The 22,514-nt window shown below is 48.9% G+C and overlaps 2 protein-coding genes across 3 annotated transcripts in view; both read right to left on the bottom strand.

The window, feature by feature from the left end:
• LOC116843987 (homeobox protein prospero-like) overlaps positions 1–10,333 on the bottom strand; it is a 51,124-nt gene extending 40,791 nt beyond the window's left edge. For both annotated transcript variants that reach the window (XM_032815017.1, XM_032815018.1), the window contains exons 1-3: positions 7,375–10,333; positions 6,546–7,016; positions 4,105–4,259 (exon numbers count right to left, since the gene is read on the bottom strand). In XM_032815017.1, coding sequence (XP_032670908.1) covers positions 4,105–4,259; positions 6,546–7,016; positions 7,375–10,035 — 3,287 coding nt within the window. In that variant the 5' untranslated portion in view covers positions 10,036–10,333. The remainder of the gene's footprint in view (positions 1–4,104; positions 4,260–6,545; positions 7,017–7,374) is intronic.
• A 99-nt stretch (positions 10,334–10,432) lies between these two features.
• Positions 10,433–22,514, bottom strand: part of LOC116843974 — a 75,615-nt gene continuing 63,533 nt past the window's right edge. Inside the window, exon 3 of the mRNA XM_032814984.1 lies at positions 10,433–10,963. Within this exon, the coding sequence (XP_032670875.1) occupies positions 10,555–10,963 (409 nt within the window). The 3' untranslated portion in view covers positions 10,433–10,554. The remainder of the gene's footprint in view (positions 10,964–22,514) is intronic.

Below are 22,514 nucleotides of genomic sequence, written 5' to 3'. Positions count from 1 at the left end.
TCTCTATCTCTCTCTCTCTCGTGCCCTTTTCGTGGCATTATATTACTCTCTGCCTTTGGCCGACTCATTAACTCGCGTTTTCTCGTCAACCGTCACTTGGAGGTCTCTTTGTCGAAGATATCGTCTTTCCTCGCTTCGCGGGGTTTTCAGAAATGTTATTTATATACTTAGCTGAACTCAATCCTGCTCCATTTATAAAGCCCTTGCTAATCCAATGCTAGGTAATGCGACAGAGAGAGAGAGAAGGGGGGCAGAAGGCTATTTGAACTGCCTAAACACTTGTCAAGAGATGTTCCGCGAGCCGGTGACGTACCGCAAATGTTTGCGTACGTGTAACAGAAATTGCGCGAGCAAAACGTCGGACGTTGCTCAATCGTGCGATATCACAACGAAGAGGTAAGCGTCGTGTCGTCCGTTCGATTTCTAAAGAGGTGAATTTCCCTTCTCGCGTAATGGAAATTTTAATACGTATTATAAATATCAACGGTGAATGACCGTGCAGAGAAATGGGCAAAGTGTCGAGAAGAAACGGCGCGCGTGTGCGCGCGCGATTGTAGGCGGAAAATCGCTGCCCGATTCTCACAAGCTCGCGCCGAGGCGACCGGGTTTTTCGTGCGAAGTCGAAGCTTCACCGTCCGCGGTTAGGGCCGTGTCGTGTGCGTCGTCCGTTGTCCATTATACGACATAAAATTTCTTCCATCCCGCAGATAGGATCTGCTACCTCAGTCGCGTGTCCTACCGTGGGATCTGATAACGAACTAACCCCAGCCCGCCCGCACATCTCTCTTTCTCGCGCTCTTTCTCTTTTTCGCGCACGCGGGGGTGAACCGACCGACCGATCGGCCGGCCGACCGACAGACAGGTCGGGCGGACGGGGAGAGATGCGCGGAGATAGAGACGAGTACGTGCGCACGTACACATATATGCACATACATACGCGTGCGCGCGCGCGTGTGCACACACGTACACACATACCGCAGCAGACGCGAGACACGCACACACGCGGTAGCCTGGATCGTAGACGACCCCAATCATCCCCCACGGCGTGCTTCATCGAACGAAGGCTGTCAATATCGTCGGTATAAGCAGGTCCGATGATGTACGCGCGACGTCAACGAGTCTCCGTAAGATATCGGACGTGCTTTCGATTCGACGCGAGCGTGAGCGTGAGAAAATAGGGTGCGAACGATCGCTTTGTGCACGGTCGTCTCTCGCCGCCGCTCTTTTTCTATCACTCTGCTCCTCGCTCTATTCTTCTTTCCCTTCTCCCTCCCTGCCCTCTCTCCCTCTCTCTCTCTCTCTCTCTCTCACCCTCTCTCTCTCTCTCTCTATCTGTTTCTCTTCGGATCCGATTTTCTACGGCGTCTGCCGCGCCGCTGAGGTTTACACAGATAAATGACATCGCACGGGTAAATATGATATGATTAAATTGTACTTATTCGTTATTCTTGCACGTTATTAATGCACGAGTCGAGTGAGTGCGCGACGCCATATTTATAAAGGAAAAAAAATTACACGTTTCTGCTATGTATTATATGTTAGATATTCTCAGCGTTTTTCTCTGATAACAATTACACTGTTCCTCATATTTTTAGTTAAATATCAGGACGGCGATAGTGCGACTAATTTTGTCGTCTCCCTTTATAGCAACTTTGCCAACAACCGTACGTGATAATTATCCATAAATATTGCGCGACTAAGAGAAAGCTACGTTACATTATCAGCACACACGGAAAAAAATAGAACTTATGCGCTCCTTTCTCCTTTGTCGCGGTATACGTATCGCTTCATTGATATCAATGAATCGATATAGTCGGCGATTGAACAATCAGTAAGAACACACTTAGGCCCTGATCGACGGTCTCTGTATGTTTTATACCGGGAATAAGCGGACAATATAGTAATCGACGTAGCAGGTGGCGGCGACGGTGGTCTCGGGCCGTTCTCGTGACAAAAGTACAACGATGATCTAGGGTGGGAAAGGGTAGAGGGTTGACCATGCACGGACGTAGGAGCGTAGAATAATGTAGCGAGGCATTTCCGCATAGGAAGCCGTGCATTAGGCTATCAGATCCGGCACGCGCGACAACCGCTGTTGGAGAAAGAGGAAGAAAAAGTTCGCGCAAACCCTTACGTGATTAGTTGTCAAAGGAAGAAATTTCGGACCGGTAAACAAACAAACGGACATCTTCGAGTTGCTTTGCGATCAATTTTCCTCACAAAACCAATCACAAGTACAAATTCTCATCCCATCTTAATTAAGAATAAACGGACTATCGAAAAAATGTATCTTTACTATGTGTGAAAAACACATGTATACACGATGCTTACTATAGAAAAATAATTAGAATTATTATGTATTATTCTCTTAATTTCGAAGCTATTCGTTTAATTCTGAGCTATATTCTCTACTGGCTGCAAAAGTCTCAACTTGCGCGAAACTGCAAGACGCGATTCAGAGCAAACCTCATTAAGAAAGATTTCGAACGGAGAGGAGGGTAAAATCGTGAAGGAGACGTAAAAAAAGCCTCGGGCCGACAGAGCCAAATGTACCGAAATATGTTGAGGCGGTAATTAGCTTTGTGCGTATCGTGAAATACGAGCGCGCAATTTTTGCCGGACGTTTGAAAGTTCCGCAAACAGACCGCGTGCTCGCTCTTTTATCTGCGATTCCGCTCTTTTTGATAGTCCCAATGAATAAAATTACAGAGAACAATAGGTTGATAATTAACAGCGATGCTCGTATCGCACCGAAATAGACAAAATCTTTTTACCTTTGGATCCGGCTCGTCGCATTTCTGCACGCGCATGCAACACTGACATCCCGGTTCTTTGACCGCTATCTCGGCTGTTTAACTATGCAACGCATCATGCTAAACATTAACTCGAAACAATTTAGTGTTTCAGCACGATGAAAAATGTCCAGAGCAAACATTTCGCCGAGCAGTTGAGTAGCGACATGAGACGTGGTGTAAAAAAATTTACGCAGTTGAGACTTGACCCACAGAGAGAGAGAGAGAGAGAGAGAGAGAGAGAGAGAGAGAGAGAGAGAGAGAGAGAAAGAGAAAGAGAGAGACTAGCTGAACTAAACGAGGTTGCCTGTTCACCCGCGCCCGTGCAATTTATCGTCGCGCACGCACGTCTCATCGGACACGGAGCGTATTACAGCCGCACACGTGGTCTGTACGCGTCGCGATATAAGGACACCGCGACACGTGGGACCGCGGAAGACTTACGATTTTACGAGAGCGGACGTCTCATGATAAGAAAGCGGTAATAATGTAACGGCGAGGCCACGTGCTCGCCGCCTTCGACCGCCTTGTATCTTGGATCTGTGCTGTACTCAGCCTAATTATAATCAGCCTAATGCCTGCTGGACAGTATGCGTCGGTACCTGCGGCCTCCTACGCCTCTATACCTGCCACTATGTAGGCAGCGTTACTTATCCCCAGCTGCTACGAGAGAGGGTAATTAAGATTCGGACACACCCATCGTGACTCTCGTCTCTTGGGCTCTGACCGCTTCTACAAAGGGAGTGGTCGATCCCTCCTCGAAAACCTCGTTCTCGTTTGCATACACGAAACGCGTCCGTTATCAGAAACGTCTTCTACGATTTCATACTTTCGAGGGAATACCGAATGAGGTCGAAAATGTCCGAGATTATGTCGGGGAGTGGCGACAGAGCAGATTGCCTGCCAACAGATCCTCGAGATTCTCTCTCGACACGACTGTCTGCTCGTTTTCGTGAACTAGGTTATTCGTTTCGCCACAAGCCGATCGCGATCTGCGCGAGAGCAATTTGATCTCGTTAACTTGCAACTTACGAGATCGACAACTGGCGGTTGAATTTAATAAAAAAACTTAAGTTTTCGCGGTTCAGTAGCGTTGATATGTTCGTTCATCTAAATATCGCGCGATATTCATGATTTAATTTTTTTCTTGAACAGACAAATCTTATTTTCGAGCAAATCTATGACCCACCTAGTCTTTCACGGACAATGGTCTCGTACGGAGAAGCACGAGCCATTTGTAGGACAATATCTAATTTGAATACCGACCACTGTGATTCTCGACTGTAAGTTTAACATATTGACTATTACTCACCGGAAATTGGAGAACCACTTGACCAGCTGCGCTGTGTTGTTTTTATTGAACTTGATGTCGGGGAAGTACATCTTAAGGACGGCCGAGGACGGGTACCTGACCCAGAAGAACATCAGCTTCGCCTTCCTCAGATGCATCGGTGTCAGCGTCGACGAGTTCACCGTGGTTAAGGAAATAGTCATTTTGCCATGTATACAAACAACAAAGATAAATTTTTTCTCATTCACTATTTGCGTTTTTCCCTTATCCCCTTGCGATTACGAGGGAAAGGATTGAATTAAGAGAGAAAAACGTCGCAGAGAAAAACAGAGAGAGAGAGAGAGAGAGAGCGAGAGAGGGAGACGTATATACGTGCGTATTCATACCACGGATACCTGAGTATCTCAGAAATAATTGTATTTTCTTTCGTATCAAATCGGATTAGAAATCGTACAAGCTGTGGCTATCGCGAGGGTAGGCGGTAGAAGGTTTCTTACCGCGATGTGTTGATCTACGATTGGCCGTATCCTCAACAGAAGCCTTACCGACTCCTTACCCGTAATAGGATCTCTGCATGTGGTTTCATCGCAATCTTATTCGATTAATTCATCCGCTCGAATCTCTCGCGTTAACGGTATCGCGCTCTCGAGCGAACTTACTCGAAACGTGTGCACGTGTGTGTGTAAATCGCGTCAGGTGCGAACGATCGATCCCAATCTCAAATATCGCGACGTGATTTTCTCGAGAATAAGAGAAAGAAAGAGAGAGAGAGGGAGAAAAACGCGAGAAGGAAACACACGAGCGACCAGATGCATTTCGGATGCGTCGACCGTCAACGCGTATCGCGACGAGACTAGGATGCGTCCGGAGGAGCGCGGAATAGCAGGTCGCGTCACGGCGATGCACGACGCGCTCGACCTACCTCAAGAGAGGAGGGGGTGAAAAAATGCGCCATTGATTTTACATCAAAGGCCGACTAAAAAGGCGGCAAAGAACGACACGCTACTCGATCGAGCGACCCGGTCCAACAACGCCTGCCAGTGGATGCAGTTCCGACATTGCATCGGACGATCGGCGCTCACACGAGCCCGCGCGCCTTTTTTTCCTCGTTGCACCGAGGCGAACTCCGGTCCGCGAGCCATCGGATCTCCCTGCACTCTCTTTCGGTAACTCAGAAGCAAGCCGCGGCGTGGTGGACCATGCGCGATAATCGGGCTGCTGAACCATTCCGTGCTCGCTGCTCGCTTTTCTGACGATCCTAAGAGTGTGTCCTAACTAGGCGCAATCGCGGCTATTTTCATCGTTCCGCGAAAGGTCACGAAGATGAGGATTCAGCAAGACTTGGAAATGATTTGTCAGCCAGACTCAAAAGAAGAAATCAAGCGGTGTTTTCAATGATAATTGTTTACCCTTTGAGAAATGTTACATGAACATTCTAGAATTCATTGTTTTAAAAATGATAGACAGTACTTCTTTATTGATTACGGTCATATGTAAGACGAAATACTGCAAATAATTATGACAAATTATCGATATTAAAAAATTGTGATACTCTACTAGAGAACATGAAAAAATATATTATTTATCGAAAAAAATGTTATTTCCCTTCTACAAATAATCTTGAATATCACGTATAGCTGCGCAAAATGTGATCGACATAGGGATTATAGGTAGGGACGACGTCCTTTTCTTCGCGTGCGCGCACGATAGACGACGAGAAGAGCGTATGCGCGGGCCAAAGTTCGATGCGCAAAGTTTAGCTCCGCGAAGCCGGCAAAAGTGGCTTATCTACGATAAGTCGAGGAGACGCTTGAGATGGGAAGTTCGCGAAATGCCGAAATGCTCAGTCTGAATTGCGAAATTGCGGGACAGATTATTGGCTTGCGAAGTTGGGTGAGACTGGAGGCTGAGGGTGGGCCGGGTAGGCAAAGAACTTTTGGCTCGGTGCGTTGTTGCCGGACAAACTCTACTCGTAGGTGCAGCCAACATTAGCCTAACTCCGTGGCAAACTAATCTAACATTCGTCCGAGCTTCCTCGCTCCAGCCGCCCTTGGAGTGAGCGAGCGAGCGAACAAGCGAACGAACGAATGAGCAAGCCATTTGCTCAGCTTTTTCTCTATCTCTATCTCTATCTTTCTCTCTCTCTCTCTCTCTTTCTCCTTCTCAAATACTCTCCGTTACATCCTAAACTTTTTGACTTTTGCTCCTAATCCATCTCGAAAAATATTTCCACGCGTCTTGACCATTTTCCCAATACCTTTACGTATTGTTTGCATATATCCTCAGATAATATTTTTCTATTTTCGTGAATGAAATATGAATTCTTTCCTTTTAGAAGCGAATGCTTAATAAACACGAGATTTCTTTTGTAATTGCCGTAATAAAATCCGTTTAAATCGGTCATCTAAAGATCTCACGTAATATAATTTGTTCTTCAGCGCGTAAGTATTAGCAAAGGATATTGTAGGCTGAATTCCATCGTAGGTGATATCGCCTGAATTGCAGTCGCTAGCTCGGTCGTTGCTGTCCATCCTAAGGTGTCCGTAATCCGGACTGCCGTGCTGAGCTGCCGCCAGTAAGGCTGGATGCAACATAGCAGGCGGATGGGGCAGTGGAGGGGAATCCCTGAGTTCTACACCTCCACCCGGAGGACTCGCGGGTAAATGATGTGGCCCCGGAGGTGGCACTTGACCAGGATGACTCGCGTGAGGATTGAAAAACGGCGAATAGGGCGAGAACACTTGACTCTCGTGGAGACTTGGATTTGGTATCGCTACGCTGGTTGGCAGAGACACCGGCAGCATCGGTGGTGGCGCGTGGTAGGGTCTCGGTGGCGGAGGAGGCGGGGGACTATCACTACCTCCTTGCGATCCGTTTCCCTCTTGCGCTAGGATTCTAGACACCGTTCTGGGAGTAATTCTCGTATCCGTCACCTGTAAAGCGTACTAATTAGTATTTTCTTTTTAGACAGATTCATCAAGAGTTTTCGTAATTAAAAATTAAAGTCTTAATATATTTAATTCCATGCATATTTAACTAAGTCGTTGAATGAAAAATCGATAAAGAATCATGAAATCGCGATACTTTAACTTCAATTTATACATTATTACTTTTTGAAGGTAATCTTTAAAGGTTTTCTTTAAAGGTAATCTTTAAAGGAAAAGTGTCTCTCAATCATTTAAATTTAATATCTTTTGTGATACATGAAGAGTATATGTTGTACAATTTATCTGTGTAATTTACAAATTATATCGATCTATTAATATACGTGATATACGTAGCGATGCTTACCTTATGACGCTTTTTCTTTGGAGTCATTACGAGCGAGAGGGCTTCGTTTTGCTCCGAATCCCTGTTTTCTCTTTCGTCGCCCCTCATATTGCAATATTGGTCACGTTGCTGTTGCTCCCTTTGCTGCTGCTGCTCGCGTTGCTGCTGATGTTGCTGCTGGTGCTGTTGTTGTTGTTGCGCCTGCATAGAGGCCATGGCGTATATCGTCGGCGGTTTTGGGGTCTGAAACATTCCAACATTTGGTCTCCCGTGCGAGGGCAGCTGATTCATCTGGTTAAGGTTATTTTCCGTGGGACCAGCATGAGGGCCATGGGGAACACCACCTATGGACCCGATTTGCGAAAATCCTGTGGCTTGTGGAGGAAGGGGCCCGCCGTTGTGGGGCCCCCGTGGCCCGTTTGGGCCACCGGGTGGTTGCGGTGCTCCTCTATCGACTACTTTCGTTCTCGGCGACTTCCTCTCGAGCATTTGGCTCGCGAGAAGGAGGTCCTTGTTGAGCTGCTCGGCGGCAGCCTGCGCTGCCTCGGTTTGCTTACCGAGAAACCTCCTCTGTTGCACAAACCTCGCGACTATACTATCGATCAGATTGGTTAAGGAAGAAGTAATCTCCGTCTTCAGGATATCCGCTAAGCCTTCCAGATCGGCTCCAGTTATGTGAGGACCGGACGAATTGGCTGCTGCCGCGGCACCCCTGAAGACGTTTAACCTCTCCTGGAAGTCTTTATGCTGTATAGGCGTGGTGGCTGTTTGCATTTGCGGCGTCTGCGGCGTCGAAGGTCCAGTATTGTTCTGGCTTTGTTGTGGAGGCTGACTCTGTGGTGGTGGTGGTGGCGGTGGCGAACTTTGTCGTTGATGTTGCTGCTGCTGCTGCTGTTGCTGCTGCTGCTGTTGCTGTTGCTGTTGCTGCTGCTGATGCTGCTGTTGCTGTTGCTGTTGATGTTGTTGCTGCCTCACGGCCGCTTCCTGATGTTGCTTCATCCTCTCGAGGGCGGCATGTTGTTGCTCGAAGTAGAGTTTGTGTCCCATGTGATACATAGCGGCAGCCGCTGCGTGCGGGTGATCAGGTGGGAGGGCTGGGAGGCCGTTGTACGGCGGTGGGTGAGGTCGTGGAGGTCTAGGTGGCGGTTGATGTTGCGGTTGAGGTGGAGGACTGGGTGGCGCGTCACCGCTTTCGCTCGTATCCGGTTCCATTCTACTGGAGAGCTCCATATATTTTTGCTGCATTTCCGCCAATTGTTCATGTAACATCTTCAACTGAGTCTTCAAGTTATCCTTCTCCTCTCGTTTCTGCCTAATCGTCGCCGGGTCCTCCTCCTCCTCGCTCTCGTCCTCGTCATCCATTATGGTATCATTGACACTATGCTGGAGAACGTGGTGTACAGTCTGTTGCTGAGGTTGGTAAAGCTTACGCTTCTTGCAACCATTGACCGTAGCCGGCTGTAGCGCCGGGCTACTGCGCATCGTGCTGACGATGTTCTCCACGCGGGCTCGTTTGATCTCCGTCGTCGGAGAACTCGTCTCGGTCTTTGGCACGATTGGACAGGGGGAATGACTGGGACTACGTTTGATATTCAGCGACTCCACGATTTCCTCCTTAACAGAAACGGAGCCTGACCTCGGTGCCGTTGGGCTAGGGGGTAAGCTTTGCTCGCAATCCGATCCGTCTAAATTTGCTCCTGGTTCCATACCGGCCTCGGCAAAAGCCTCCTCCATCGCGCGTGCCGCGGACGCAGCATCCTCAGCGCTGTCTTCAGCATCGCCCGGCATCACGGTATCACGATCACTATGGTTCGCGCTATTCACGACGTTATTGCCATCACCACTCTCTTCCCCGCCACTCTGCACTGTTCCACTGCGCGCACTATCACTGTTCTGCTGTTGATGTTGCTGCGGACTCTGCTGATGCTGGGACTTAAGTAATTCCGCGGTGGTGTTATTATTATTATTACTATGTATACTGTTGTTATTGTTGGGCTGTTCCTGCACACCGAGGGCGGAGAGCTTGCGGCCCTGCAGAAGCATGTCGCGCAGCATGTGCTGCGTGAGGTCGGCCGTGGCGGGATCGTCGCAATTAACCACAGCGCCCGGTTGCAGATTTGAGGCGGGATCCATGCCGGCACCGGTCATCCCGTGACCACCCTCGGGCGGCGATCCGCCAGCGTCACTGGCCTGTTTGACCTGCCGCCCTAATAACTCGTTCAGCATCTTGGCGGGGCCGAAGCCCGGAGCCCCGAAGAAGCCGAAGGCCGCGTGGGCGGAATGCTGCTGGGTTGTAGGACCCGTCGTAGCTGTACCTAAATGACTTTGACTGCCTGTAGCTCCAGCCTGCTGCTGGAGCTGTTGTTGCTGTTGTTGTTGCGATTGCGACTGATGATGTTGCTGCTGTTGCTGCTGCTGCTGCTGTTGTTGTTGCTGCTGTTGCTGTTGTTGTTGTTGATGTGACGGTGTCCCGCTACCACTGAAGATCGAGCCGTATAGACCACCACCGAGAAAGGATGGTCGGGAGCTGAAGTTCGGTATACTTGAGTAGCTGTTGCGCGGCTCGCCGGCGTCCACGCGCTGTCTGGTGCGCTTCTGCTTCTTCAGGAGTTGCTGTTGCTTGCTTTCCGTGGTTGCTCCGTAGAGGGCGAAACACTCGGTCTCCTCCTCCGATGACATCATCGGCCGTCTGGTTGGTCGGCCCCCCGAAGGCCTCCGCGTCCCCTCCCCGCCAGGGCTTCTTGCCACCCCTCCCCTTCTCGCTCGAATAGCCCCTCGTGGCTCAGCGCGCTGCCACGGCTTCTGCACTATAGTCTCTCCGTGTTTCTCCTACTTCAGCCGCCTCTTTTCCTTGTCGTTCCTTCTAGCTATTACGGATCCCCACCCCGTTCGCCACCAACCACCCCGCTTCCTTCACCTTCGTCTTCTTCTCCTCCTCTTCCTCCACCTCCTCTTCCTTTTCCGTCTCCTCCGCTTTCTCCTCTGTCGCCGCCGCCGCCGTTTCCTCCTCCTCCTCCTCCTCCGCCGCCTCCTCCTCCCCCTCCTCCTCCTCCTCCGCGGCCGCCGCCGACGACGACGACGCCGGCACCCTTCTCTTTCCCAACGGACTCCTGCTTCCTCCTCTTCTCCTTCTTCTCCTTCTCTCGCGCCTCCTCTTCTTCTTCTTCCGTCGTTTCTCGCTTTTTCTGCGCTTTCTCTTCACTATTCCTCGCCCCGCACCTTCCGCCGTAGAGCTGACGCCAACGGCTGAGGCTGCTGTACGGTGACTCGGTGTCGGCCGTCCGCCCTCGTCTCGGGATGACGGGTTTTCTTCGGAAAGGTCGATTCGTTATAGGGTCTGTATCCGCTGCTATCGCGCTTCTTACTACTTCTGCTACGGTGATTGTTGTAACCGGTACCGCCGCGTCTGCTGCTTTTGCTACTGATGCGTTTGCTCCCGGTAGTCGTTGCGATGTTGTTGCCGTTGATGATAACCAGAAGAGAAACCGGTACTCTCGCGGGCGGAATCCTCGTGCTCCCGCCTGGGAGCTGCATCCTTCGAGTTCGCCAAAGGGCTAAGTGCCCCTCGCTCCCTCGTCTCGATTTTCGTGGCCGCAATTCTCCTATTCGTCTGCAACAAAAGGGACAACGGTCCATATTAGCGATCTGCTAGCCGGCGAGACGGATCGGACAACCTTTGTCTATATATGTAATGACAGAATCGATTCACGGTAACAGTAATAGCACGCCGTGGATTATTTTAAGCACTGTATATAGACCGTCGTATTGAAAGAAACATCGCTTCCGTAGACGGAAGGTACGCGACTGTGTGTACGGACTTGTCTCTTATTATTGGCACATCTTATTTTAACTATGAATCGAGTTTGCGGAAGAAATATAGAAAGTAGGTTACACCGCACGAAAGAAAATTTCTCGCAATTGCTGAGCAGTAAATGCAGCAATTTGTCCTAACTTATTTGCACGAGAGTTTTTCAGTTAAACAGAAATATTGTTTGTGTTATTACTTTGATTCTTTTTATTTTTTTTTTGTTTTGTTATTTTCGTGTTTCACATTTTATCTCTTCATAAGCACCGTGGATTCTCAAAGAGAGTGTTCGCAGGAAACACATTTCCTATATTTTCGGATGTTCGATTAGGAAGAGTACATCGGTTCATCGCACGATGATGTCGCGTTACGTCGCGGTAGAACACGGGAAAGGGAATGCAAAGTGATATCGGTTAAAAATACAGTGATCGACCATGATAAGCGGAGGAGGAGGAGGAGGAGGAAGAGGCGACGGTGGTGGCGTCGACGACGACGGCGACGACGACGAAGAAGAAGAACCAACCGCGGGTGATAGTTGCGAGTAACGTGTTTCACCCTCGTCCGAACACCCCGCGGCCGCTCGAAGCAAAAACTCAAAGTATAGTGAGTTACGGACGGGGTTAGCGAAGAAGGGGGTGGTTCGCTTGAGGAACGGACATAAGAAAATTACTTGCGTTGAATATCTTATTCGATACATAAGCAGTTCCGCCTGGAGTGGTCTCTTCGTCGTGGGGATGCATACCGTCGTCGGTCGATACTTGGCGAAAGAAAGGGGCACAAAAAATAATTGATAGCTCATTGCGCACATTCGATCATAGACCACTACCACCATCATAGATCCATCCGGCTTGGCTATGCGAGTAAGATATGATCAATCTTTCGTTCGTGTTCCACGCAACCGATCGCACCCGCTTTCCAATTTTCATGCTTTTAAATTCGTGATCAACAAAACACTCGGGGATTTTAATTCGCGTTGCGCAAACGTATGAACGATACACTCGCGTGTCTTCGTCGTCGCAATTGCCACTTCTTCCTCGACGAAATATTTTAATAAAATTCGTGCGGAGTACAATAGTTCGCGCGCGTAAATAATCGCTCTTCATTCGTCAATGGTGCACGGCCTGTTAGAAGTTTCGATCGTCATGCAGTTCAATTGACGCTACATCTAAGTGCGTAAGTGAGACGGTTGTGCGAACGCACGCACGTATCGCGGTACGTAGAACTTGAATACGCACTAATACAGCGAACGGGCACACGTGTCCGTGCATATGTACGGGAGATTCGAAGCAACAGCTGAGCAGTTTAAAGCACCTGCGCTCAATAAGCCAACATATTCCATAGTTCGCCTACGCATAAACCCCATACGTTCGAGGACGCCTCGATACGCGTTCACGGTCGCCGTCTATTGACAAGTCGGAAGGATTCGTAGGAGACGGTGCGTGTCACAATGTGAAGAAAGTTTAACGATTCCACGCGTGAACGGTGAACTTTTATTTTTCTGTACTGTCACATCCCGAGAACAGTCCTGAGGAGGAAATCTTTTTACGAAAACGCTTATTAAAAAGGCAAAATACATCGAATAAAATCACAACATCTGTCCCGTGAGACTATAGAGGTGCTTCGTTTTGTCTCCTTTTTCGATGATAGGCAATTGCAAGTTGCGCAACAGGAAGGATCGTGTCGCTGCAAGACGAGCGAACGCGTTGCCACGTTTGAAGTATCGTCCGCGGCCTCGTTGCGCGTTTGAATCACTATTACGTAAATGTTCAATTACGGCAAGTTAACGCGTTCTCTCGGCCGCTTCCTCGAAGAGGAGCGATTCGTTCCGAGAAATTGTCGGGCAGTTCCGTTGGCAATTACTTCGGAGGGGTGTCGCGGGCTCGCGCACTCGTTACACCAAGGGTGACATATGGTGTCGACCTCGATAAGGTCTACGGAACGATTGTACCTGGATAGCAAGGGACGCTTCGAGGGGGGTCGGACGAACGGCTGTCTTTCCTATTTTTGATCGGTGCTTCCCTGTGCGCCGTCATGCGTGGGACGAGAAGGGGGAAACAAAAAGGTGCCGGTACCCCGCCGGAAATGGCTTCAGGAACTCTCCCACTGTTGCCTCGATTCGGAAGTAGACACGACGAGCTAATTACATGCGACGAATGTGCTCAGGAAGGCGAATGCTGGCGGCGCAGACACGGTCTTACCGCGATATGCCAATATACGATGACCACTCTCCAAAAATTTCGAGTAATCGAACGAGAGACCGTGTGCAATTATCTTTTTTTTTCTTGAGAATTAAGCTCTTTATTTCGTACGATGAAAGAAATATTGTATAGGAACAGAATTTGTCAGATATATCATCAAGATATATATTGTAAGATCAATCACTATTGTTTTAAAGTGCAACAAATACACATCCACGAGCCACCAATGACCATTTCCTGTGCGTCATACGATATTTATCATTTAAGCAGGTGGGTAGATTTCAAAGAGCGATTATAGTGCACAGTGATAGGGTCCGCAAGTAATACATAGGATAGTTAATGCATGGGGAGCCCTCGATGGAACTTCAAGGTGATGATCTATATTACGAGCGATCGTTTTCCTAAGTAGATGATACGATGTACGGAGGTGCTTAGCGATTCGAGTCGCGATCCAGAAGCGTCGTGAGTCGCGCAACAAAATTTCGCCACGAGTCTATCCCACAAACGGTGTTCCGCACCAAGTAATTTTCAGCTGCCCCACGAAACAGCGGCGAAGAAACAGAGGTAAGGAAGAAACGAGACAGTGTCTGCGCGAGCATCACATGGTGCACGTACCCCACATGGCGTTGTCGAGGTAACATAGCAATGGCATGTGCATCGGAATTCCACCCCCTGTAGGTGTCATGTGGCGAGAGCGCGCTCGCAGGGGGTTGTATGGGAACTCGACTGTGGTCATCAGTCCATGTCCGTCGCGTATGTACACGCACGCCTCCGCTTAGGTATGTACGACTTCACCCTCCCGATATAAAATTATTGTAACATTCGTTTCATCATTATGCCTACGACATGGGGGATAGGCGCACCACCCTCGCCGTAACACGCATCCACGACCGCACAAACACGCGGGCGCGCGCGAAAGCGCATGGTCTTGCTTAAGCGCGCGGACGTGCGCACGTACACGCGCATATATACAGCACACGCGCAAGCGAAATGTACGCGGAGGTACTCACACGCGCTGGAGGCGCATACGGGGGCACATTGTGTACGTACACATACGGTTCACACGCGTTCAGCATATTATCGGCCTGCTCTGATGCAACAAGTTGACCGGGTGTCAATTGATGTGTTATTAATTGGAGGTTAATTGCGTTAATGCGCTGCCGACCCCGCCTCTCTGTCGTCTACCCGCTCTCCCACCCCCGACGCCCACCACACCCGCCTTCAACGAGCTCCACTGTTTTATTATTATTTTGCATTCGAATCGTTTCGATTCAACACACACTGGCACGCGCCCAAACCAAACTGGTGCGAGAGAGAGAGAGAGAGGGAGCGCGAGCGAGAGCCGCCGACCCGGGAGGGCGGACCGGAGAGAGCGCGAGAGAGCATTTAAAAGCGGCGGCCTGTCACCGATTTTCATAATTCACAGCTCGTTAAATTTGTTTCGCTTTTTGCCCCGCTTTTCGCGGTTACGCGCCCCGACGCCATTAATCTACCTTCGGTCGTTTTCAATGAGTTTAATCGCGTTTCAAAAACAATGTGGGTCAACGCCACGCTTGTGTTATTCCTGACACGTGAGCATGACCTTCTCGCCGTTTTCATTTCGATTTCGGTTTCCATTCATGCCGTTGTAGATAGCGTGAAATAATGAGCACTGGTGTTTTTCGCGCGTGCGACGCCGCGATGTCCTGGGCGTTCGCTGAGGATTGTGTTGCGGTCAGAGGAGAAGTAAGACATTTTACACTTTAAGACGAGAGTTCAGTCTTGATCTTGCAGAATATCTTTGTCGAATCTTGTGTTCGTTTGATTCGTTAGCAATGATAGAATACTGTCCGATAATTACATGAAAAGCTTTCTAAATCATTTGTATCTTAACTATACATGTTTTTCTCTCCTACACTTGTTAAAGTAAAAGAGAGTCATCCTAAAGAGTCATTTTAAAAGATTATAAATAATTTAAAAATAATCTAAAATGGCTGTCAGCAAACAAAAGATCTTTTGCACACTGCAAAAATGCAAAAAAGTGTGTTGTTCTTGAACACATAAGCATGTAATTTGGTTGAAACTTTCTTGCGGTTTTCAATCATTAACACGTTTTAGACGTCTAAATTATAACTTAATATGTTTAAACGTATTAAATGACTTAAAACGATTTAAGAAACAGATTTAGATAAAATAACATTTGGGATTGCAGTATAGAACGGGGTGATTAGAAGCTTATTTTCCTCCATTAATAACAATAATAAATACACGTTTCCACAAGCAGACAATTAAACGCTACAAGTTTTCTGGTAGTTGCACAAATAGACTCACATCTCAAGAAGTCAGAGAGTGACGGAGAATTCAATGGGACTTTTATTCAACACGAGATCGACGGTCGTCCGGGAATTTCCCAAGGTGCGATCGCAAATCTCTTAGACTTTTCACGAGACGTTTGCACGACCTCTCTCTAATGTGTTCCCATGACTTCTCGTGGTGGGAAACTCTAACGTCTGATATTGAAGGCTACAAAAAATCCTCACGCGCCCTTCGTACTCCCTCAGGAAAGGAAGTAGGAACAACGGTCCTTACCCTCAATGGCGTGGACGTTAGATTGCGGTGTAGAAATCGAGAGCCGAGAATTTATTTAGCGAAAATAATCCCATTTTTGTTTAATGACCTGCAGTATTAATTTAACGGTTTGCAGGATCAATTACACCGGTCAATTTAATCCCTATATTTATAATTGTCTACTAATATTGTATATAAAAGTAAAATCAATACGGTTCGTTAGAATCGCTTATCAGTTATATTTCGTTAATTTTGATGTTATTAAAAATTTATCACCTCTCTAACAATATTATTTCTCATTCAACTGGCTCTGTAATCGACCAAATATAAATTTAATGTAACATTGTTGCAAACATGAATATTTTTAAATTTTCACCGCGCCGTGTTGTTTTTCGTGGTTTTATCGTGGGAAATAAATGAAGAGTATTTTAACACGGACGCGCGGCCACGTTATCACGATAAAATTCGACGAGGGGCAAATACCTTCGGCATAAAAGATATATGATTTGCGTAATCTCAAATTCTCAGAGCCAAGAAACTCGTTGTCGACGACACTGCAAGATCAAGGAGGCCCCCTCGGTAGCATTCAGGTGGTTCGCCGGGTGGCGTCCCCGATTTAAATGTCCAGGTATCCCCTGACTGTGTACCCGATCGAGGTAACTCCGCGAGGCTCGCTTTCCCCTTAGAGGAGCTCGCCCTAGCAAGGAGGGGAGAAAACGAAGAAGAAGAACGAGGAAGGTAAGAATGCCTCCTTACGACTCGGAAGAGCGCGTGCCAGCTGCCGTTTCGAGGCGTAACCGACGTTTCAGCTTCTTGTTGTCATTGTTGTACCCCACGAAAGGTCTCCCTAACGTCTTGGGGCTGAACGGACTCCGCCTTTCTAACGTCTTGAAGAAACGCACGAGTACGTACAGGCTGACTCGTGCCGGGGAGGAGTAACGGTTTCCTGCCGCATTCACGCGGCACGTTACCATGTCTGTAACGTGCGAGGGGAACTTTGCGGTAACTTTAGACGCGTTCTTGAAATTTTTCCGCGCGGGATCGAATACATGTAACCTTGTCCCAGTGTGAAATGTGCAGAGAACTCAGGGAGTGTAAACGACTGAAAATGAAAAATCCACACAATATTTATGCCGTCACATTCCCAGCACTGAATAATGCATATCTCTTGATATACTGTTTCTCGTTTCGATATAACTCTTTGCTTTCCACGTGTCAAATAATGCATCGCATCGATCGCCAGAGATAGGATTACGAAAGTATCGCATGAAATTCACGTTTCTCCGTTTCAGTCTTATTTCTCTTGTGCCGCTTGTTGCCAAGTACTCTCCTTTATTTGGCAAGTACGACAGCGACGAGACAATATGGAAGTCATCGGCATTAAACCAATCGCCGAGAAGGAGATCGAGCTGGTTTAACGGCAGATCTCGGTCTTTCCGCTCTCCGCCTTTTATTGGTCACGGGCTACTTTTCGAGGCAATTATGGAGATACGTTCGCGGCATATTGGCAACCAAGAGCGTCCGGGATTACCGGCGTTATTGTCGTTGCCATTCCGAGGCGCGGTCTTCTTATGGCAGTTGACTAACACGTTTTCCAGTTTTTACCGACGACGGCAATCATGCCGCGGACATTATCGGGTGCCCGGAATTACTTAATTATATTCAATTGCCAAAGTTTCGTGTTTTGCGCGACGTATAACGGCGCGACGTTCTCCGCGAAAGCGTCTGGGTGTGCTATCGTATCTAAAAGTATGCCAGAAAGCAAGCAATCGTTCCTCCGAAGAGGAGGTTGCCTGTAAACAGCGCATTGTCGAGCACGCGTTTTCGTATGTTCTACGTAAAATTACAGTTCGTAAAATGTTGCGCCGAGTGTCACGTTAACGACACGCGAGTCGGAGGAAAGAGAGAGAGAGAGAGAGAGAGAGGGGGGGGGGAGGGAGGGAGGGAGAAACGGAGAAGCGAATGGACCAACAACAACTATTCGGCGGTAGATCGATAGCCATCCTCGTCTCGATCTATCTAAGAGAATAGACACGAGGACAAATAGATACGAATGCGGGTTCCACATCGTACGAGGCATCGTGGTTTCCGATGCAGCTGGACCTTGATCTATATTCGGGGTCTATATTCGCACTACACAATCGACACACCTTTGATCATCCTTAAAGCTGGAAACATCTGGTTTCGCGCTTAATATCGATCCAATATAGCTTTAGCGGGTGACAAATTTCATGTTTGTTAATAATCGACAAGATCCAGTGCTGACGCAGGAGATATCAAGAATTGCCTTTTTACTCTCGTTCTAAAAACGAGAAGTCTTGCATTCCGTGTGAACACATTGTGTCCAATTTCCCAGACAAATGAACGTGCAATCCATTCACCGAGTAAACCTGTCAATTATTAAGCAAGTATAAGTTGTGTAGACGTCTTTGAAAAGGGGCTCGCGTCAGCGGAAAAACAGGATCCTTTCTTCTTGACGTAGCGAGACACGACATGGCACGTCCGCGCGAATCTCCGCGGAGCGACGCGCGGCGAGCGGTGGTCTGATCGTTTGAGCCAATCATGCCGTGATTGAGTATAATGGACTTGCGTCTTGTCCCCCAGGCCAGTGGCTCTCGAGCTAACTCGTACGATCTGCGGTCAGCCCTTCCGAGCGACTGATCGTGGACCGGAGCGCACTTGCGTTGGTCACCCGCGAGCCGTAAGTGACTAGGACACAGGATGAAGGCTGTGTCCGAGTGAGCGAGAGCGGCCTGTTGGTATGATAATGAGGAAGGTGACTTCCGACGATCCATATATCGCGGAGAGCGGCCACGGGAGAAAGACAGAGCCAGCGCGCCGGAATGCACCGATGACGAAGATGGAGAGCCGTGTCCAAGAGGCAGGGAGAGGACGGGCGGGCAACGAAGGGAAAAAGAGGTACGTATCGGCGCTGATGGAGGAGAGGAACTCCGACACTAGGCAGAGGGTCGAGGGGCGGCCAAGGAGCGGACACTCCAATCCACAGCATCCCTTCCTCCGATTCTCCACATTCATCCGCGCGAGCCCCGTAAGTTCTCCTCCGCTATCGCCCGTTCCTATCTCTCGTCTCTTCCTTCCGCGGCCCCCGCCGCAAATTGACATGAGAGACAGGGCAGCACGGGGAGAGAGAGGGGACGACGTGCGTCAGCGGGTCGGTCACGCGAACCGGAGCGCTCGCTCGAGGAGCGGAAGACTCTCGGCGGTGATCCACGGCTACGCGGTAGGAGAGGTAACGCGCGCACTTGGTGCACCGAAGACAACGCTTCGTTGTGCGGGTGTCTCCTCGTCGTTGTGTGCGCGGAGCAGAGAGAGAAAGAGAGAGAATGAGCGAGCGAGAGAACGAGCGCTGGTGACTGCTGCGACCCGATGAGGATACGAGCCAATTTTCCCAAACGCCGTCAATTCAGCTAACCAGCTAAATTCGCGAACGCGAGACGAAGGAGGGAGGACCGAGAGGCGTGTGAGAAAAAGGGATCATTTAGAGAAGCGGAGCGACCGGCTAAAGTGCTGGAAATAACGCGATGCGTTATTTGCATGAGAAGCAAAAGACTGGCTCGGCTCGCGGATACGATGACGCCGGTACGATAGGGCCGGTTCCCAAGTGTCGGGTGAGCTACGGCTCGGTTAATCCAATTGAGTCAATTTGGGTTAACTTGAAGTCGTCTAAACAGCTTGTTTAGGTGTCCCGTGATGCATTCGTAAGCGCGTATCCGGCACTCTTCCTTCCTACTTTAATGAGATCCTTTCAGACAAGCTCGCGTCCGATACCCGTGTTTCTCGCGGCGACATATATCCGATAAGAGGATCAATTCCGTCGAAGTAAGTAAATTGATGGACGATCATGTCGACGGAGTTGACTTATGGATGTTACTCTACTTTCCATCGATGCGATTAATTTTCCGCTACTTCGATTTTCCTCTCGCAACTTTCGCTGATTACGTCTCGTCTCGATTCTTTTTTCCTGGAAATCGTACCAGATGTCAAACACTCGAGATTTTCGCAAATCACACGACTATGCTTTCGAATCAGAGTTGTTTTCTTGTGTAAATGAGATTTCCTATAATGTTTTTCAGACAAATTCGCAGAGTCAGCTCCTTTTGGATCTCATTCAGCTAAACTTGTCCTCCCGCTTTTCGTTAGCGAAATTTCTGGAAATATTGGTTAGTACTTTATCGATTTATTGAAGAATGCTTTTATTCCCGTGCTTCTCTCTTTTACGGGCTCTTTATAATTCATCTCCTCGACAAGAATCGAGCGAGGAAGTGCGAGTAACGCGTTTAGATTTTATCTCAATTGTCAGATCGTCCGTTGCACTCTGCACAATGACCATTTCACGAACGGTCGCCCACGTCGCCGAAAAAGATCGATGTCGATGACTGTCCGTCGAGAGAGGGCGAAGACGCGTCTGGCTTAACCACCACCTCGACGATGATGTAGTCATTGAGCACTATGCTGCTCTAGTGCGGGGCATGCGAGTATTTGCTCAGGGTACATACTAGACTCGCCTCCCCAGCTGACGTTGATTGAAGGAATAAGGGAAACGGCGAGCTCTCTCAAGTACCCACCACTACCACCACGACCACCGCCACCACTATCGTTACCGCCACGATCACTACCAACGTTTCGCCTCTGCCGGCTGCAGCCCCTGCAGAGAGAGAGATCAACCTCTACGTACTCCATCGTCTCGACCACCTCTATCACGAACGTACGATCATCATCGTGATGCCCTGTGCACCGACGCGACGCGACGCGTCGAATACATCGGAAGTTCCTTCTCTTTCAGTCTATGCGTTAATTAAACAGGGTTTACGTGGTTTATATCGAGGCCTCGCAACGGGACGTGAAGGGACGTGGACGACGGGCATAAGCGACGACGACGTTCCGCCACGAAGGCAGCCTTGTTGGAGAGATAGACGCGCGTCGTTCGGACTCTATTGGTGATGCACGGAGGAAGGGCTCGAGAACGGTCTCGTTGTCTGGCGAGATGCGCGGCTGATGGCGTCCGATGATGTAAGGAATACAAATAGAGGTATATTAACGCCGCTTATAATTAATTTCATGCGCATACTCCTTTTCCACGGTCCATTTTTCGCGTCAACTTGTTTCTACAATCTGAAAAATCTCAGGAATACTTTCACGAGAAATATAAATCATAAATCCTTAATGATCGAGCTATACGTGAAACAAATGCAAGAGGAATACAAATTGTATGTCACAGGATATGCGCGAATATCGTTTCCCGTGCACGACGGCACGAAGAGTGTCGGAAAGAAATGCAGGAAGATAGAACGGTCCCGACGAAACGACGGATGAAGCGGGAAGCGCAGAGGGGCAGAGGCAATAGACCTTATTAAGGAACGGAATGAGTCACCCGGGTGTATGCAAGTGCGCGATGAAAAAAGGATTGATCGCGGTCGACCGGCCAGAGGACTGAATAAAAATGCCGAGATAGATAGGTGGGTGTCTCAGATCCGGAACTTGTTGACAATGCTGCGGAAGGCGATACACCTGGACGGTCGCGAGGAGCGCGCAAGTATTGACCCGTCGCACACTACGACCGGACGATGGGCGATGACGACTAAACTTTCTCGCGCGTCTCACGTGGTCAGTGGACCTCGTCTCCTGAAAGGGAGAGAGAGTGAGAGAGAAAGAGAGACCAGCCCCGGCTATTCGTGCCGCGATTGCGTTCGTGATGGCGCGATTATTTACATTACTTCCGAATTGGTAAATAAGAGACGCGATGTCGGACGCGGAAGCGTGTCGCAACCGCCTCTTTCCGCACAGACCCTCCGTTTCCCTCCGCCGCCGTCGTAAATCTCTTTTCCGGAGTTCGTGTCCTCCGACACGAACGGTCGAAAGTTCATCGCGATGCGACGAGGAGGACGGTGTTATTGGATTATACCAATGATGCGGTATGACTCAGTAATTATTCGGTTTAACGTTCCCGCGGGAGCGAAGTAAAGCGCGCTTTTCAATAACTCCTCTTAAATAACCTTCGCGTCTGCGGTTAACATAAAAAATACACAATCAAACGTCATCTATATTTCCCTCATGAGCTTAACTACGATCAATACGTAGTAGCAATACGTAGTATTGCATGTGCACTCATACACCGGCATTATCTTTACATTTAAGTCTATAGGAGCCGCGCATCGGACAATATACAACAGTTTAGCGCGATGGAGGCGGACGCGACGCCTCGCTATTAACGCGCGCGTAAGTTTCATCCTTGTTATCACCCTTGCGGCGGAGACGACGCTGTGCGGGGGTAGCATTATTCGTGGCGAGGCACTTAACCATCTTTCGAAAGTTATCTTTGTCGTCAGGATATTGGCTCAAAACGGTCGTTTAAATCTCAGGCGTCTAATGACACTCGCGCGTTAACGGGGTGGCTGATTTGACAAGCGAAGTGGTTACGAAGACAAATGAGTGCTTTAGCCGCGCTCGAAACCATCGATCGTACTACAAGCCGAGTCAAACCTACTCTCCTTCGTCCTCTCTCTCTGTCTCTCCTGTCTCTCTGTCTCTCTGTCTATTTGTCTCTCTCTCTCTCTCTCTCTCTCTCTCTCTCTCTCTCTCTCTCTCTCTCT

This window comes from Odontomachus brunneus, unplaced genomic scaffold (assembly GCF_010583005.1).
Source record: "Odontomachus brunneus isolate Ranch 3 - 2012 unplaced genomic scaffold, Obru_v1 Obru_scaffold_037, whole genome shotgun sequence".
Taxonomy (NCBI): Eukaryota; Metazoa; Arthropoda; class Insecta; order Hymenoptera; family Formicidae; genus Odontomachus; species Odontomachus brunneus.
This window is presented reverse-complemented; position numbering and strand designations above follow the sequence as displayed.